The 21,159-nt window shown below is 25.7% G+C and overlaps 2 protein-coding genes across 2 annotated transcripts in view; both read left to right on the top strand.

Annotated features, from left to right (window-relative positions):
* Nucleotides 1–4,069: 4,069 nt before the first annotated feature.
* The window catches only part of LOC111619584 (centromere protein J-like), a 28,022-nt gene continuing 10,932 nt past the window's right edge, over nucleotides 4,070–21,159 (top strand). Inside the window, exon 1 of the mRNA XM_023361349.1 lies at nucleotides 4,070–4,144. The gene's annotated coding sequence lies outside the window, so the exon portion shown is untranslated. The remainder of the gene's footprint in view (nucleotides 4,145–21,159) is intronic.
* Nucleotides 6,426–21,159, top strand: part of LOC111619594 (NECAP-like protein CG9132) — a 30,749-nt gene continuing 16,015 nt past the window's right edge. The window contains exon 1 of the mRNA XM_023361361.1: nucleotides 6,426–6,537. Within this exon, the coding sequence (XP_023217129.1) occupies nucleotides 6,455–6,537 (83 nt within the window). The 5' untranslated portion in view covers nucleotides 6,426–6,454. The remainder of the gene's footprint in view (nucleotides 6,538–21,159) is intronic.

Genomic DNA, 21,159 nt, shown 5'->3' on the forward strand with positions numbered 1-21,159 from the left:
ATTGGTGTAATAGTTGGAATTTAACATCAAAAAAGCAAAATTAAAACATTTTTATCGTAACCAATTAACTATTTATGAAATGTCATTTGTGTCCACAGTGGCAGAACCATTTAATAATTAAACGGTATATATTAATAAAATTGTTAATTTATTACATATAAAAATAGAAATATGTTGTAAAATACATACAAAATATATAATAGTACGTAAAAGTATTAATAGCTATAATAAGCTAATACAGTATTTAGAATGAAATAAAATATTTACATTTTTTAGATTTCATATAGGCTACATATTTCCAATTTTTAATTATGAAATCAGAGTTAATAATATTACTTGCTAATTTCTGGTTGCAAAAGCAATTGGCAAATATCGAATGTATGAAGTCACCTTATTGTTTTTAATAAATTACGATCTACGTACCCATGGAAGTAAGCTAACTCCTTAGAATAAACCATGCAATAAATATAAAACCTGTTAATAGTGGAAAAGTGATAGAAATAAATGATATCGTTGAATAGACAGTAAACTAGATGATAGGATTAGTTTGATATCAAAAATAATTTTCTTAGCTATAAATGTATATATATAAAATATTATAAGCAAACTACTAGTGTATAAATTTACATGAAATAATAAACATATTGGATAAATTAAAATTATTTACAAGAAAATGGAAAATTAAATACTTCATTAATAAAGGTTGATTCGTAATGATCGTTATATTCGCATTATAATAAAAATGAACAAAGATCATAATTCATAAAACAGAACAGTGCTTATTGAGAAAGCCTACCGAAAATTGTTTCCAGTGTGCTGAAATTATATTATATTTGTGACATTATTTTTTTCCTATAGACACGCATTGAAAAATATTTATAGATTAAAAGAAAAGGGGTAATATGAGAATAAAAGCGATAATAAAATAAAAACACACTTCTAAGCAATTGTAGCTGCCCAGCATGCCTAAGCTTCATATTTACGGTGACTTCAAAAACATTTTTTACAAATTATTTATTTCATTTCTATCATAAAAATGTTTTCTTTTTGTCGAATATTATTATTTTTAAAATACTCTGGGGCCTCAGTAAGGTAACCCCATCTCTTTCGATTTCTGAGAGGCCCTGAGTGGGATTAGTGCGCTTGAGCGTGACTTTCATGAAACAAGGCATTCGGTTCTAGTTCACATACCTGTTCTGTCTAGCATCAAAATAAAGCACGCAAATATTTTATAATTGTTTCTTTAAATGGAAAATGATAAATTTGTTAAATTCGTGAAATTTCTGGAAAGTTAGTTTTATTTAACACATTTTCACTGTCTTACTACTGTTTTACCTTCATATTATAGGGAGATCCTGGTGCACCAGAGTGGTAAGCGCTCTAGGGAATCCAGGATTGAATCCAGGAGAGCAACCCCAGAAATACTTGAGGTCGATTTGTCCCGGATATGTCGGACATTATCTCTCGTTACTCGGTCGTCCCCATTATGAGCCTGGCCGAATCCATGATGGGCATGAAAGATCTGGCCGAAATTATAAAAAGATTATAAGAAAACTCATTCGCTGTAACGGAATCCCGCAACTACAGACTGTTTTTCAGGTCCCGCAGACCATTTTCCTTCTGTTATTACGAATTTTTAGTCGTCGTTTTATTTCGTCGCACTCATTGTTTTATTACTTTATTTGAAAAAAAATAAATACACAAATAATATAAAATTCATTTTTAATTTTTTCGGGTATCGTGAATGGTTCATTATATCGAGCTTTTACATATACAGTAATACCCCGAACTTACGCGATAGGTGGGACCGAGCGATAACCGCGTAAGTCGAATTCGCGTAAGTCGGGGTATAATTTTGCATATAAATACATACAAATAACACAAAATAAATTGTAACTATATGTCGAACACGTCCGAACATGTAAGCCGAACAATAGTGTGGGGGGAAATGAGTAATTAAGAGTTGCGTGGCGCTCAAACAAAAGACAAATCGACGAGATTTGAAAATCGCGTAACTCCGGATTCGCGTAAGTCGGGGTAGCGTAAGTCGGGGTATTACTGTATTTTTAATTTATAGATGCAAATAACTAAATTTATATGCATGCACTTCTATAAAATGGCTAAATAAATTTTATGTTTATATTTAAATTTATTAACAAAACTTAAATATTTTTGATTGCCATAACCAGGCATGGCCAACACATGGCCCGCGGGCCGGATCCAGTCCGTCTAATGAATTTATGCGGCCCGCGATTAATCTTTCAACATTAGCTAAAAACGTTTTTAAAAATATTTATGATGGCAAATATGGTTTATCCAACCATCCACAATACAATTGTCGTGTTTATGTTAATAAAAGGTATTTATTAATTATTCAAGTATCTTTAATTTTTCAGTAAGCCCCGTTTGGGTACTTCTGGATTCGATACTGCTAGTGTTTAATGGTTTTATCGGTAAAGTTTAGACCATTTGATTCAATTAGGCATCCCGTTGTGCCGTTGTGGAATTATCGGAATCTTTTTATGTTACGTTTTATTGTCAATATTTTAGATTTCTTAAATGCTGTAGCGATTAATATAGTTAAATTTTTGTTAAATCTTACACATTTAAAAAAAATCATTAATTATTTTTTCTTTTATCTTCTCTCTATTTCATTCCCATTGTAATGACTATATTGTCATGGGATACGCTACAGTCGTGATTTACGAACGAAACAACTAAAAAAAAAAATCTAAGAAACAGATTCCGAGTCAAACTTCGTCTCCTCAAAGCAGTAGGCAGATATTATTGTCATTCAACAAACTAAATGATTAATGTTAATGCATATCAGGTTTTGCACAAATAATTTCAAATGTTATTGATTTCGATTTGAGTGCGATTATCCGGCTGCGTGACAATGAATTCTCTTTCCGTTTGAGGAATTCAGCATCTATTCACATCCATTCTCTTAATTTGGATCAGAATATCATTTTTCGTACTTTAATTATTCTCCCCACAATAGGCAAATAGAATAATTACTATTAGCTTTGATTTCGGAAGAAATAGGCCAAATTCGTATATCTATTTTAGAATTAATCAGGTTACTTTATTCCATTTTTTGGCTCTTTTAGCTCTGTTGACATTTTTACTTTTACTTTTTCTATCCCATGGGCACTAAGAGGGTTTTTACCATGTCCATCATGGATTTGGCCAGGCTCACAATGAGGCGGTCGAGTGACGTGGGACGGGATCCGACATATCCAGAACAGACCACCCGTGAAAAATTCCTGGGGTTTTCCGATCGGATTCGATCCCGGATCGCCCAGAACGATGGTCTAAAATAGCCGTACCATTTCGGCTATCCGGCCGACTGAATGAACGATTTGAAAAATGCAGAAAAACTGTATCTAAAAATTGATATTCTGTTTTTATTTCTCATTCTTTCTATTCTGAGAATATTAAAAAGATGTTTTCCTTATGCCCGAGGATAAACTATGCCGAGCTTATACTGAGCAGATAGTGAGAAATCCGGGTCAATTAAGATTCGAAATCGGATCTTCCAGGTCGACAGGCTGGTATTATAGACAAATTTGATAAACATAAATTATTAAAATTTCCAGATTGCAGTATTTTTTCTGGGAAATGTTAATATATGTAAACAATTTCATAATTAATAACGTACAGTCGACATTTTAAAGTTTTCATTAACATGTCCGAATTAGCGTTTAAAAGTTTTATTTCAAAATATTGCATCGCTATTAATCGAACGATTAATAAAATATAATAATAAATAATTAGTACATTTTTAATAATAATTAGAATTAATAAAATAAAAGTAATAAACGTTTTAGCCGTAGTAAAAAGTTTAATTATGAAAACTAATTAGTGACGTTTAAAATAAGATTTATTAATAATTTAATTTTTATAAAAAATTTTAAAAAATTTAATTTATTAATTAAAATAATTTTTAAAACGTTAATAATAATTATTTTAATGAAGTTATATTATTTTCATATTTTATATAAGAATTCCGTTATTGGCCATTAGAGGGAATTATCGTCTTTCGGAGTTGACAAGACAATATGGAGTACGAAAGGATTTTGCTAGTTAAACAAGAAGTGTTTGTTTATAGAATACCACCGAGATCTACAAGTCGAGGATACAGGTATACTTGCTGTTTTTAATGTGTAAGTCGTAACTGTAACGTGATAATACTTAGAGGCGAGTATTAACAAATAAAAAAGTGTATCTGATAAATGTCAATTTCACTAGTCAGTTTCACCCTTAAGAAGGAAGAGGGTGTTTTCAGAAAATTGATAAAAATTCCCCTTAAAATACTCAATATCTTTTTAAATTTGATACATTTCTTTTAAAAGTAATTAGAATTTTCTTTTAAAAATTACATTACATGAAAGTTAAGATGATTGAGTTTAAATTTTTTTCAATTTAATCATCATAATATAACATATTTACAAATAAAATATATTAAACATTACTAAAATAGATTTCTGTGTCGTTATGTAGTATGCTTGCTTTTGTCAAATAATAAATTAGGGGTGTAGCCAGATTTTTTTTCTCCAAGCTAATTAATAGTGGTGGTATAATAATAATATAATACCAATATCCTATGTTTTAAAATTGTTAAAATTATTAACGTTAAATGCTTGATTAACTATACATGCAAAAGAATAAAGGTTGATTTATAATTTTATGAAGAAAATTTATTATGAATTTTCTTTTTGATTGCCTGAATAAATAAGGAAATATAAAGGGAAATTGACTCACAATAATTGGTATTAGTTTCTGATATAAAGGAAGATGTACAGATTTATTAACTTATTTAATAATAATTTAAAGTAGCTGTTTGGTTTAAAATTTTATTTTTTGGTAATAAGAATATTATGTAGAAGGATTTTTTTAAATGATAAGTTAGTTTAATACTTAAGCTAATATAATGAAACATAATTGTATCAGATATATTTTGTTTCCTTAATGAAAGTGAAATATAACATATTTTCCTTTAGTACATGTCTTTAAAAAATAATAATAAATAATACAAGTGAATAAATTAGTATAATATATTATTTTATTAGAGCATTTGGTTTAATTTAATTATTATATAATATTGAATAAAAATATTTTAAATTAAAAACTTCAAGATTCTTAAAAGTATAACAATTAATGAACTCATAATTATGATATTAAATTTGAATAACTCCTAAAAACCTGAAATAATTAAGTTTTTAGAAATAAAATGTTAAAAAAACAAAGAAATTTGTATGGAATTCAAATAAACAATGCTAATATTTTATCCAATAAAATTATAGTAGAAAAGAGATTGTTAAAAAGTTATATAAAAAGGAATAAAACATTAAGAAAATGATGTCTAACAAACAAAAAACAAATGAATGAAAATATTAAAATTTCTATAAACATCAAAATTTATTACTCAAAATACAAAAATAGTCACTAAAACAAATAACATGACAATAACTCCAAAGATAAATTTGCAGTAAGTTATTAATTTCTAAAATTCTATCAATATACAAAAAAGTACAAATTTTTATATTTCTTAATAAGTTGAACAGCTTTTAATTTTTAAACATTTCATAAGTCTTGTTATAAGGCAAAAGGAGTATTAAAGAATATAACTTAATTTTCAATACAGTAAATATTGAATACTCAATAAAATATTTTTACTGTCATTTACAATTTTGAAGTTGTGTCTTAAAATCTCTAAAAATATAGTTGTGTAAAATTTAATAACTTGAAATTAATTAATTACAGTGACTTTCCTTTATGTTTAGAAACAGTGGATATAATAAATAAATAATGTATACTATATTCAACTATGTAAAACAAATGGTCAACTGCTAGAAATCATCAAATTTTCAAAATCAATGTCAATATTTAAAATAAATCATATTGGATTTTCTACTCTAAAATTGTTATTTTGTAATTTATTTAGAGATTTTAAATTATATTAATGTCGTGAGGTATATTTTTTAAAATGATAGAGTTGAACATTGATCAATTACACATATAATTTTTTATTTTGTATACATAATAAAAATTATTATAAACATTATAATAAAAATATCATTATCATAAATGACATATAGTGAATTATATGACTAGAGTATTATTTTATGCAATCAACATACACTTGATATGTGTCAGACATGCCTGTAATATTAATGAAAATTTGTTATATAGAATTATTTAATAGTAAACATGTCTGTCAATATGTAATTGTCAAGCTTATATTGTCCTGAATAAGGTTAATTTCAAGAAATAAATAGGACAAAGAATATGTAAATATTTTTCTTTTTATCTTTCAAATTGTTCTGTTTTTTAAATAGAAAAATAAATAAATAAATAAATAAAAATCAACAATTTCTATTTAAAATTTATACCATAACAAAATAATAGTTATTTTTGTATTTTTATCGTCTTTCGGAGTTGACAAGACAATATGGAGTACGAAAGGGTTTTGCTAGTTAAACAAGAAGTGTTTGTTTATAGAATACCACCGAGATCTACAAGTCGAGGATACAGGTATACTTGCTGTTTTTAATGTGTAAGTCGTAACTGTAACGTGATAATACTTAGAGGCGAGTATTAACAAATAAAAACGTGTATCTGATAAATGTCAATTTCACTAGTCAGTTTCACCCTTAAGAAGGAAGAGGGTGTTTTCAGAAAATTGATAAAAATTCCCCTTAAAATACTCAATATCTTTTTAAATTTGATACATTTCTTTTAAAAGTAATTAGAATTTTCTTTTAAAAATTACATTACATGAAAGTTAAGATGATTGAGTTTAAATTTTTTTCAATTTAATCATCATAATATAACATATTTACAAATAAAATATATTAAACATTACTAAAATAGATTTCTGTGTCGTTATGTAGTATGCTTGCTTTTGTCAAATAATAAATTAGGGGTGTAGCCAGATTTTTTTTCTCCAAGCTAATTAATAGTGGTGGTATAATAATAATATAATACCAATATCCTATGTTTTAAAATTGTTAAAATTATTAACATTAAATGCTTGATTAACTATACATGCAAAAGAATAAAGGTTGATTTATAATTTTATGAAGAAAATTTATTATGAATTTTCTTTTTGATTGCCTGAATAAATAAGGAAATATAAAGGGAAATTGACTCACAATAATTGGTATTAGTTTCTGATATAAAGGAAGATGTACAGATTTATTAACTTATTTAATAATAATTTAAAGTAGCTGTTTGGTTTAAAATTTTATTTTTTGGTAATAAGAATATTATGTAGAAGGATTTTTTTAAATGATAAGTTAGTTTAATACTTAAGCTAATATAATGAAACATAATTGTATCAGATATATTTTGTTTCCTTAATGAAAGTGAAATATAACATATTTTCCTTTAGTACATGTCTTTAAAAAATAATAATAAATAATACAAGTGAATAAATTAGTATAATATATTATTTTATTAGAGCATTTGGTTTAATTTAATTATTATATAATATTGAATAAAAATATTTTAAATTAAAAACTTCAAGATTCTTAAAAGTATAACAATTAATGAACTCATAATTATGATATTAAATTTGAATAACTCCTAAAAACCTGAAATAATTAAGTTTTTAGAAATAAAATGTTAAAAAAACAAAGAAATTTGTATGGAATTCAAATAAACAATGCTAATATTTTATCCAATAAAATTATAGTAGAAAAGAGATTGTTAAAAAGTTATATAAAAAGGAATAAAACATTAAGAAAATGATGTCTAACAAACAAAAAACAAATGAATGAAAATATTAAAATTTCTATAAACATCAAAATTTATTACTCAAAATACAAAAATAGTCACTAAAACAAATAACATGACAATAACTCCAAAGATAAATTTGCAGTAAGTTATTAATTTCTAAAATTCTATCAATATACAAAAAAGTACAAATTTTTATATTTCTTAATAAGTTGAACAGCTTTTAATTTTTAAACATTTCATAAGTCTTGTTATAAGGCAAAAGGAGTATTAAAGAATATAACTTAATTTTCAATACAGTAAATATTGAATACTCAATAAAATATTTTTACTGTCATTTACAATTTTGAAGTTGTGTCTTAAAATCTCTAAAAATATAGTTGTGTAAAATTTAATAACTTGAAATTAATTAATTACAGTGACTTTCCTTTATGTTTAGAAACAGTGGATATAATAAATAAATAATGTATACTATATTCAACTATGTAAAACAAATGGTCAACTGCTAGAAATCATCAAATTTTCAAAATCAATGTCAATATTTAAAATAAATCATATTGGATTTTCTACTCTAAAATTGTTATTTTGTAATTTATTTAGAGATTTTAAATTATATTAATGTCGTGAGGTATATTTTTTAAAATGATAGAGTTGAACATTGATCAATTACACATATAATTTTTTATTTTGTATACATAATAAAAATTATTATAAACATTATAATAAAAATATCATTATCATAAATGACATATAGTGAATTATATGACTAGAGTATTATTTTATGCAATCAACATACACTTGATATGTGTCAGACATGCCTGTAATATTAATGAAAATTTGTTATATAGAATTATTTAATAGTAAACATGTCTGTCAATATGTAATTGTCAAGCTTATATTGTCCTGAATAAGGTTAATTTCAAGAAATAAATAGGACAAAGAATATGTAAATATTTTTCTTTTTATCTTCCAAATTGTTCTGTTTTTTAAATAGAAAAATAAATAAATAAAAATCAACAATTTCTATTTAAAATTTATACCATAACAAAATAATAGTTATTTTTGTATTTAATAGCTCAGTTTGTTCTTATTGTTACAAGTAATATATTTATTAATAACATGAATAACATAATTCAGTCTTTTATATACAAATCTAAATATTTATAATACAAATTACATTAGTATTATATTATAAATTTTAACTTTTATTTTTTAGCTTTAGGATATGTTTTTTGCAATAATTACCAATAATAATTTTGAAAATAACAAAGTTTAATTTATTATGCTATCTTTTTAAAATCATTTAATGTTTAAGTATAGCATACGTTATTTGATTTTCAATATTTTTGTTTTGATAAAAAAAAACAGACTTTGTAGTAGATATACAATTGTTATTTGGAAATTATTTAGGCTTCTTTGACTTTATTCTGGTTTTTAAGAAATAGATTTGGAAGTTACATTGCAAAAAAAAGAAGAAAAATATAACTATGTCAAATATGTTCTTGTTTTCAACTCAAATCAATATTTTTGCTTTCAGAATTTATATTTGAATGATCCTGAAAGTCATCAATTTACTTTGTAACATTTTATTTTGTAAATTATTTAAAATAATGTGTTCATTTTCTAAAACTTGTGTAGTTCTATTTTCTAAACATAAAGAAAATGTAACTGCAGTTTACAGTATTTAAGATGCAACATAGGAGAAGAAGAGCACAGAAGATCAATAACTGCATGTCTTAGGCATAGTTCAGGTAAGTCTTCCATAGAAAGGATTTGTTTGATGGTGATATCACATATTTGTTTTCTGGATATAAATGATTACTGAATTAAATTAATTAAAAATCTACTAATGTGAGGTAGATAATAAGGACTTTTTATATTGATTACTGAATATTTATTTATTTTTTTAATATAAATCATTTTTTCAAAATCTATGACAAAAATATAACATTTTATTTTTGAAATTAATGGGGAAAAAAAAGATTGTGTAATCATAGGTATAAGCTGAAATAAGTGAAATGAAAATATATTTGTATTAAAATTACACATTTTTTACCTTCTTAAAATGATCATATTTATTCATCAGTAGCACCTTTTTTTTTTCTACATTAATTTTCTTCTTAATAGGGTGAATATTTAATTTCTGTTTTGTTCACTAATGAAAATTACATTCAAAATTATCTTGTTACATATATACATCAACTGTTTCTTTCCAACAGAATATGAATAGCTTAGCTAACCATTCTGACATGTAGTTATTGATCTTTCAGACACTGTAGGAATACTATAGTGTTCTTACAGTGTATTCTTATAGAATATATAGTGTTCTTGTATAAAATTACACAAACCTTAAAGGTAAATATAGTTTGAATTTGCAATTACTTATTCAAATAATTTGAATAAATGAGAAATATACATTTGTTAAAATATACATACTATAATTTTATCTTGAAAGAAGTTTCTTAGAGCATTAATATTCATGCCAAATATATATAAATTGTAATTGTATTTAACTTAATTTAAAAAAATATATATTTATGTATGTATGTATATTTTTATATATACTGTATGTATACAAAAAAAATATATATATATATATATTTTTTTTTTTGCTTTTAAAGTTAAATACAATTACAGAGTATTGTTTTATAAATCTGAAATTCTGAAATAATTTCAAAAACATGCTTTTTTCAATTTAAATTAATTATAAAATTTATTTAATAGATTTTTTTTATTCTTTTAACAGTGTCAGGCTATTTTGTGAATGTTATCTGTGCAAATTTCATTGCACAGCTAACATTCACAAAATAGCCTAACACCTCAACTATCAAAATTTTTTTTGTGTACTGGTTTTAAGTATTTTTTGGGATTAGATATATTTAAATAAAACTAAGTATTAAGCATATTAATAATACACAGTGCAATTTATTATAAAGAAAAGTCTCCACCTGTATACAAAATTTAGTAATATTCATATAGAGTATAGTGTGAAAGCATAGGATTTTTAGCCTTTTTGATTAATTCAGGTCAACAAATTCTAGTCAAATTTTAAGTCATGAATCCATGAGGTCATTATATATAGAAAAAGCATACTGTTGTACAGAGATTTAAAAACTTGGAATATTTAGTTATTAAGATTGATTGTAACCTCTTTGGCTGTGTGTGGTGCATGATCTCCATCAGATGGCAGTAAAAATTTAATGCTTTTTCTATGGAAAAATTTTCAAAAACAGAAGATAGAATCAGTTTTTGCATTAGAAACCTACTTGCTTCAGTTTTCAAGAATTTTTGGAAAATATTTTCTCATAGGGAAAGCATTAAACTTTTGTCATTTGCTGGAGACTAAGTGCATAACCAAAGAGATTTCAAGCAACCTTAATGCTAGATACTCCATTTTTCAATAGTCTTGTATAATATGGTTTTTTTTCCTCTACATAATGACCAGAAGGATTTTAAAACCTCCAACTTTCAAGTTGAAAGCATTTATGTATTTTAATGTAATGATAAACTCTATAATTACAATTATTTCAATGTAGCTCTAATGCGTGTTTCAGTATAACAATGAAGCATGAATGCTTTATAGTTATTTCCTTCTTAGAAGCATTACAGTTTATTTCAGTGTAGCTTTTTTTTTTTCTGACACTAACAGCTAGATGTCAGCCTAAAAGTTAAAGTTGATCCTCCTCTAAGGAAGTTTATGTTAAAATTGTGGATTATGACACATTCTTTCATCCTCAACTGGGCTTAATGGTAATGCATATATAACACACTTCTCAAAACTTTAACACTAAATCTGTCACTAGATCCTAGTGAGATTTTGAGGGGTGAGTTATGGAATATGACAAATAAATTTATTCTATGAGATGTGGCATAATTATTAATTTTAACATAATTTTAATCAACTGGCAACTTTGTTGTGTAATGAATGATGTTGAGCTAGACATATCTGCTATCACTGAAAATTAAGCAATGCTGCCAAAAATAGAATTGGCCTCCTAAATATAAAATATATATTCTATCATTATCTCCAATAAAGTAAACAGGTGGGGAGGAATGTTATGATGGCAACAGTTGATATTCAGTGAGGATATATTGCTAAGCTGAGAGAAGAAAGTCCTTGTTCTTGTTGTTTATTCATGTGTTAGTAATAGTGATTATAAATTTTACAAATTTTACACTACTCTATGATGCTGGCTTGCATAGGAGGAGTGAGAGATAGTTTGGATGATTTTGGCCACATGTAAATTTATCTCAGTACTGGGAAGTTGTCATTGGAAGAGAAAACTGTAGCATTCCCTTCTCTTGTAATGTCATCTTTATGCTGGTGAGCATCTGATTGAGGGATCAGGAAGTGCATCCAACATATACTGCATTGATGCCCATCATCTTGTTTATGGTTGGGTTGACGTTGTACGTTCCATTGTTCCGCTAGTTATTTTATGGGGTCTTTCATTCCACAGGAGACACTATAAAATCTGATTGCATTAGTAGGAAATATATTTACTATTATTTTTATTTTGTTCTTCCTTCCAAAACTAGCACTCATTTATCACTTATCTGTCAAGCTGCTGTTGGTTAAAAACTGCCTTTGTTTTATTTTTACAACACTATATACATTTTGGAGAGAGAGTCTAAAACAATTTACTTGTTAATATTTATTACTAACAAGTAAGTTGTTTTAGACTCTTTCCATTTAAATTCCATTTTAAACTTTTTAGATAATTTTAAAAATTGAAATATCACTTAAGACTTCTATACAGGAGTAATAGTTGTTTGATTTTGCAATATTATTATTTGATAGTTTACACAAACCATCAAGAACTTTTAAAACCCAGTAACACAATTTAATGAAAACATCTAACAAACGTTTTCAACCTTACCAGATGTTTTCATTAAATTGTGTTACTGGGTTTTAAAGGTTTTTCATGGTTTGTGATTCATTCCAATAATTTTGTAAGAAGCTAGTTTATAGCTTTCACTTTTTAATAATACAGTATTTTTAAAACTGGAAATAACCAGTGCTCAAAGCATGTCATGCCAGCATATGTTCCAATAAAAACTCTCACTGGTGCACATGCATTGAACATAATATTAAACATGGGATATTATTTTATTGCTAAATTGGATTTATGGCAAAATAATAATGCCAGGAAGGTAGAATACTGGAATGCATACCTCTTCAGAAATATCATTATCTTTTGGCAAAACAATCTGCAGAATTTCTCACCAAATTTAAAATATCAAATTTTGGTGATTTGACTAGCAGTAGGTTACCCATATTCATATTGTATATGAAGTACAAGAAGAAATATAAATACCAAAAGCAATCTTAAGCTAGCCTCCTTTTATATTTCAGAGACTATTGAATTTCCAAAAGACAAATTTAAAGCTGATCTAAGCATGACTAATTGCTCAATGTCTAATATTTGTGCTGTGGTGTATTAATATTTTATTCATTGTTTGGAATAAAAATATGATTATATTCATTTACAAAATAATATTTTAAAAAAAAATTCAGTAATAATTTATAAATTGTCATCTCTTGATAAATTTTATTACTATTGTTACATCATCAAATAAGACTTTTCAGATTTTTAAATTTATTTTTCAGTCTCAGTTTATATTTCATTAAAGTACTGTAATTTTTTTTTCTTAAAATAAAATTTCATAACCACTAATAATAATATAATTTACAATAGTTAATTTTTCTGATAAAAAATATAAATTAATTAGAATCAAATCATCAAAATATTTCCTTTAATTAATGGAAGTTCATTTGGATTGGAAAATCAATGAATTGTATAATTTAAATGATAAATTACTATGCATCCAATTGTATTAGAATTATATTATTTCTTAGAAGTTTAATATTTGACTAGATAAATGAATTTTGTTGTTAATTAATTATATCTAGTCAAATATTACTGAAATTATTTTTATTTTTAAATAATCAATCAATCAAAGCTTTATTGTACTAAGGAAAAAAAATCCTTGTTACAGGGGGTTATTTTCAGATTATTATTATAGTACATAAGAGATTTGTATAAACAGGATTATTTTATTTTTGATTTTTAAAGTAAAGATTACTTTAAAAATCAAAAATAAAAAAATAAAGATCTGTAGATAAAAGTTTTTATTTATCTAGAGGTAAAAAAAAAAGTCTTGTGCCATTTATAACTATTTTTGCACTGAAAGAAATAAGTAATGCTATTAAGAATGATATTACTATCCCTACTTTAAAAAAATGGGACTCCTGAAAACACAAAATAAAAAATAGTATAAAATACATCACTCTTAGAACTTATAACAATCTTTTTGAACAAGATTTTATAATAATTAAAATCATAAGATAAAAGACTCAACAGATAAAACTGCATTTGAGAAGAAGTTTAGAAACTTACTGAAAATTTCAAGTGAGTTTTTAAAGTAAGAAAATGCATAATAAATGAATATTTTAATAAAAACTTGATAATACTTATGACAGTGTGCTTATTAATTTTATTAAAATTTTGATAATTTTTGAGAGAGAACTCAATAATATTAACTGAATTTTTTAAAATTAATGTATGTGAAAGATTATGTTGAAATGTAACAAAATTATTTTTTGATTTTAAATATTTTCAGAATTTAATTTTTAAAATGTGTAAAATCAACATTCTAAATGTCTAAATAAATTGTTTTATGCTGAAGATAGATACTTGACCAAAAATGTTTTTTTGATGTGTGTTGGCAGCTGAACTAAATAGTGGTTTGATTTATTTATCAGTATAATCCAAGTTTTGTGAGTTTCATAAGAACTTGATTCTATTTTTAGAATGTTTATAAAATTATTACTTGAACAAAGTATTTTCAAAATTCTTCAAATTTAAAAATATTTTAAAGTGATTAGGGAGTAATTTTGGAATATTTATTTCATTTGACAATACAAATCTACTTCAGATCATCATTCATTTTTACTGAACTATATTTTTTTGTCTTGTAAAACAAGAAAAAATGCATCTAATCTAAATTTTGTTTCCTGCATATTGGTTAACATTATCTTGTTAAAATTAAACATTAAAAGTTTTAGAGGGGAAAAAAATATGCTTAAATCTGTTGGGATTAGATAACAGAGTTTTTAAGTATATTTAATAGTATGCCTACATTTTTTTATATAATGAAATTTTTATATAATGAAATATTACGTAAAATTTTTAAGTGAATTCTGCCACACAAGGGCATATGTCTTGGCAGCCATTAAGATACTGCTACTCATTAGTGTAGGTCTACAATTTTTAGTTTTTCATTGGTAACATGCCTTATAAAATCACTTTTGGTAGATATTGTGCAGTAGTTGACTGCCGTAATAGCTAGAAAGTTCTTTATAAATGGTTTGAAGCTGTATGCAATACACACAAAAACATGATGCATCAAGATTGTCCATGTATTCAATGATTCCAGTTACATTCATTTCCACATGATGAAAATTTAAGAAGAGAATGTGTAACCAGCTACATAAATAACTTTGCCATCATTAGACACACAAGTCTACACAAAATGATTACTTGCAGATAGAGTTTGTGATGGCTCTACATTTATCTTAAGGACACAAATATTTTGTGAAAATTTATTGATTAATTAACATTCACCTACTTTTATCACTTGAAAAATATGAGTCTTGACTCTTATAATTAATCATTTCTTGGTAAACATGGGCTTTACTTTTAATAAGGTATTCAAATACAACTGGATATTCCAAAGGCAACATTTTCTCATGTTATATTATATTATATTATAATACTAATTAATGAAAACAACTGTCCATCTGAAAATAAATTAGAAAATACAAGTTTGTAGAAGAAACTATGCAAAAATCTAAAACTTTGTATTAGACTTATTCTATGATATTCTGTGAATATTTTGGACTACTTTATGAATTAAACAGTAATTTATAAATATTTCTTGATAGATAGATAGATAATAATAGTGGAATATTAGTAACATTATAGAAATGAATTTGCCAGTTATTTTCTAAAAAAAACAGAACCTAAATCCTTTTTTCTCNATGAATTAAACAGTAATTTATAAATATTTCTTGATAGATAGATAGATAATAATAGTGGAATATTAGTAACATTATAGAAATGAATTTGCCAGTTATTTTCTAAAAAAAACAGAACCTAAATCCTTTTTTCTCTTAATTTTGCTTTAAATTTTAATCAGTTTTAAGATATTTCCCCACCATAAAAGTAGAACACTTACTTTCTTTACATTAGAAAAAATTTAAATTTGAGTATTTTCAATCATTTTTACACTTAAGAGTTTTATATCTTAAATTATAATCAGTTGATAACAAAGTGGTGGTTATGAACGAATTTCTATTAGTTAATTCAAAATCAATTATATTCTTAATTGTATAACTACAATCTTACGTATCAAACTTAGTGTTTTTAAAACACTTAAATTAATGAAACATTAAACACCTTCCATTGCTGAGAAATGTTTATTTAATAAAACACTAACGTTTTCAGCCTTATGGAATGGCCATCCTCAGGTATAAATGAGTTCGAATGTATTTTAAAACTGTAATGATGGAACATTCGAACATAGATAAATTAAATTTGAATGTATAATGTTCGAATGTTCCATCGTTAGTTTTAAAATACATTTGAACTCAGCACGTACTTGAATCATTACTGGTGTTGGAGAAAGGACGAATAAAATCGTAAATGTTTTTTCGAACTTTACTAGTTCTTCTTCAGACGAAAAAAGCGACGGAACGTAGAATGAAAAATGGAACATCTCTCCCTCTCCCTGTGGGGGAATTTCAAAAATCCTTTCTTAGTGTGCATTTTCATGACGTACCCTAATTGTGTACCAAATTTCACATCTTTAGGTTCGGCAGTTTGCTCTGGGCGATGATGAATCAGTCAGGACATGTAATTTTATATATCACAAGTTCAGACACATGCACTGCATATCTTGCCAACCACGCAACTGCGCCGCATTACCTATCTCATATATGTACCCCTTGCCACTCACTGACACCAAAAATATAATGCTTATCTAGATGATATCTTTTAATTTATATGAATGTTTAACGGTATAATATACAGCCTATGTCCACCCCTGAAGGTCCATTCTAAATATTGGTGAAAGAATTTTTGAAATCGGATGAGTAGTTTTGGAGATTACCTCCTACATCCAAACTTATAAACTTTATCTCTTTATAATAATAGTATAGATTGGACAGTTTCCAAAAGTAAATCATTTACATCTTTTAGGGTAAATTGGAATTTTCTGTCTTTCATTATTTCATTTGTCAATAACAACATTTCTCCCATTGAAAATTTATCTAAAAGTAATAATTTGAAATTAAATTTTATTAATTCAATAATTCTTATTATTGAATTAATTGAATTAAAATTAAACAAAAATCAAATTGACTTAAATATTTAAGTCAATTTGATTTTTGTTTAATTTTTCAAAGGATTCTTTATAAATCTAAAGTAATAATTTACCTTAGATTAATCTTGTTTTTATGTAAAAATTTAATCCTTTATTTTATGCAATAGTTAAATTATTTTCTGTATTTTATTGATATTTAAACTGTCATAAGCAGTCTTAATTTTGCAATTTAAAATGGATACAGCATATGCTTGTTATCAAATTAAATTACATTTTCTTAAATTTATTTACTTTGAAGTGATGAAAATATTTTATATGAAACACATTTTGACAGCAATTACATATTTTAATTAGATAACTTTATAAAATGTTTCTTTTTAAATTATCAAATTAAAAGGCTGATTGCAATTTTCAGTTTCTATTGGTATTTTTAATTTAGTTTGACTTTACTTAATGGACCAAACTAATAAAACAGGAATGAAGACGACAAATGATTGCCCCATAAGGTGTGCTTATTTTTTTCTTTTTGAAATCTAGAGCATAAATTGAAGATTTAACATAATTAGAATAAAAATATCACATTTTATAGGATGTACAGATTTTGTAAAGTCAATATATTGTAAATGATAATACAATGTATATATTTACATACTGTATATGTATGTGATATACATATACAATTTTGAAGAGAAATATTTTAATGAAATTTTTTTTTATAGGAATAGCAGAAGATAAAACAATTATTATTTATGCATTAAGATGAATATTATTTCAAATGCTTGTAATGTTTTTAATATGCAAAATTCAAATTGTTTTAAGTTCTCTCTCTCATTAGTTTCTTTAGTGAAAATTTTTGTATCTTGTCAATTTACTTAAATATTAATTGTCTGAAAATTTTTTTAAAATTCTGTTGTAATTTTTATCTAATAAAAATATTTTCCTTTAATAAATCAAATAATTGCTATAATTAATCAGGCTATTTTTCACTACTATTGATAATGTGTAATTATTAATGATGTTTATTATACAGTGGTACCTCGGTATACGTCTGCTTTAGAATACGTCAAATTCGGAATATGTCCTGTTTGGACGAAAGAAATTTTGCTTGGTATACGACTTAATTCAATTATATGCGCCATCTATGAACAAGTAGCACTATCGGTGTACTAGACCAGACTAGATGTTTGCGGTGCCACGGTTTATAACTTTGTTAAATTTCTTCTGATTTTAATTTGTAAGTAAAATTTTATTATTTTTATTAATCATGAATTGCAAAAAGGCAAATGAAAAGCAACAGAAAACTAAAAAAATTACTAGAATCACAATGAAGCTGAAAAAAAAGNGTAGAGATCCCTAGGCCTATTAACCTCAACCTGGTTTGGATGCCATTTTAAGACCGTTGTTCTGACATCCTCCCACTTCTTCAAATGATTTTTAATAGCAGATATCAGCAAAAATCTGCATTTTCAGAAGAAAACGTAAAAGAATTGTTTCTGTCAGAAATATAAAAGGCTGGAATTACAAGGGAGAGTTTCAAAGTTTGGGGGAATACTATCCGATCAGTATAAACTGAGTAGAATGTCAATGTCTCCCACGCTCTGAAAAGTTTCAAATTGTTGCCTGAAGACAAAGGAAGACCAATCGGTATTTATTTTACATCGCTTCTTCTTGTGTTTGTTCAGTGAAGTGTTCGTTATTTGAACACATGTTCATTGTCTGATCTTAAAAATCTTTCGCGAAAGTGTTCATTATCTGATTTGTTCGTTAACTGATCACCCACTGTATATATCTTCATACAGTACATTTACTTAGAAAACATGAAAAAATGTTGTAGGAACAGAAAAATAAACTTTTTAATGTTTTGCATAATTTATCAATAGTTATCTAACATGCAGTAGATTTACTGCTGCAAATGGCTCAATAATGGCAGAGTTCTAAAGTTTTTATATAATTTGCAATTATAGAATCCATTTTTTATTTTGGAGTCTGGATAACATCATTTATTGTCTTTATTTTAAATTATTAAAGATGACATGATCTGTAGAAAGATTCAAAATTTTGAAAGGGATGAAATAATATAACAATGAAATGAATGCATTGCTTTCAATAGTATCTATTAGACCAACAATGCAAACTCTTAAAATCCAAGAATAAGCTAATATTCATCAGATTGAGTTAGAGATATAAGAATTTATAAAATATTAGATATTTGTATGAAAATTATTTCTATAAGTATCAAAGTTGTATTTCTACTAAAATAGTATACTAGCAAATGGTAATTTTTATGGTATATACTTTCTTTGTTTCATTCTCTCATAAATGTTACTTCTCACATTTATCATTTATAATTGAGAAAACATTGGATTGATAAAAATCTATTTATCAAAGAGTGTATATTTGTAATTACATATGTGAAGAAGGATCAAATTGGTTGATACATGATAATTCATCTTAGATTTCATTCCTAAATCAACAGAAACTGCTAAAATTTCCCATTATGGAGCAAGTAATTTTTTTAAGATTTTAACAAAAGCCATATCCATTGCAGCGGTTAGCAACAGGGCGCTTGACCACTGTCCCCAACCTATGTGACGTCAAGAATGAGGCTAACTCATTTTTCTGGGTTGACGTGCTTCTGTTTGGACTTTTCATCTCACCGTGCACTCCGAACATTCTTTCCATAGTCGATGTAATTGTAACCCTTGTCACAAGTTCCTTTTACAGAAATATATAAGACGACTGTTGGATTCCTTCGCTGTCTGCCAGAGGAATAATACTGGATAGGTATCATTCCTCTGGCATGATGACAATGACACTACTTGTGGATGTAATTGGTGACTGACTTAACCATTTTCCTCCAAGAGGTACTGTACATCTCTACGGCCTCCTCGCCATCAATTCACTTGAAAGGAGGTAATTTGCAGTGTCTGCAAAAAACTGTATACATTTCTTTTTGAGGTTTATAACAGATTTCTAAGCTTATATCAAGTGTATACAAAATATATATTTATGTTGCTATGAAACAAACTAATGCTATTTAATCTTCACTCAATCAAAACTGATATCTTCTAACAAACATTAAAAATAAATTTTTATATTGCAAGTAATAATTTCTATTTTCCAATTTTACATTATTCAAGTAAATGTGACTTATTGTTATATTGGAAATATCATTTATACAGCAAATATGTTAATATAATATGGAGAAAGCAAAAATTGTAAATTTTGAATGCACTTAATGCTACAAAATACTATCATAGACTAAAATTTTATTCTATACCAAAATCAAAATTTCTTATTAAACATATAACTAATATTTATAAGTAAGATATTCTAAACTTGTATGAAAGGGCATAAATTCGGTGACATTTTATTTCTTGTGGACGGAAAAGATTATTCTAGAATATTTTTTTGAATGTAGTAAAAACAAGCAACTTTTTAAAATCATGATGAGATTTTAGTATACTATACGTACATAATTTAATTATCTGATAGAAATAAATGTTTAAAGTGTCATAATTTGATTCATATAGATCATTGTTATAACTTTCATCCATTGCAGACAATATTAAACTGATAATTTAATAATGATTTGGATTGGATGTTAGAACATAATAATTAGAATATTGGAAAATCTTTATGAATTAACCTTGACATGCATATGAACTGACATGAATAGATTCAAATATGTGCTAAAATATTCAAACTTGATAAAACAACCATATAAGCTCTTTGTCAATGTGTTACAAAAAACAGTTCATAGTAGTCTATTTGAATTAAAACTATTGTTTCTATATAATTTTGGTTCAAATTTACCTGAAACTCTTTTCAAAGCAGGATGATTAATTTGAGCTATATTGAATTCCACACTAGTTTAAGATGGTGGTATATCTAACTTATATAACAAAACTTTATAAGTGTAGCATTTCAAAAATACAAGTACCTTTTGATCAACATGATTTTGATTACCACAGTAAAATTAATCACAACCATCCCTTGACCTACACAGTCAAAATTTGGAATAACAATAAC

This window comes from Centruroides sculpturatus, unplaced genomic scaffold (assembly GCF_000671375.1).
Source record: "Centruroides sculpturatus isolate CEXI.00-Female unplaced genomic scaffold, Cexi_2.0 scaffold44, whole genome shotgun sequence".
Taxonomy (NCBI): Eukaryota; Metazoa; Arthropoda; class Arachnida; order Scorpiones; family Buthidae; genus Centruroides; species Centruroides sculpturatus.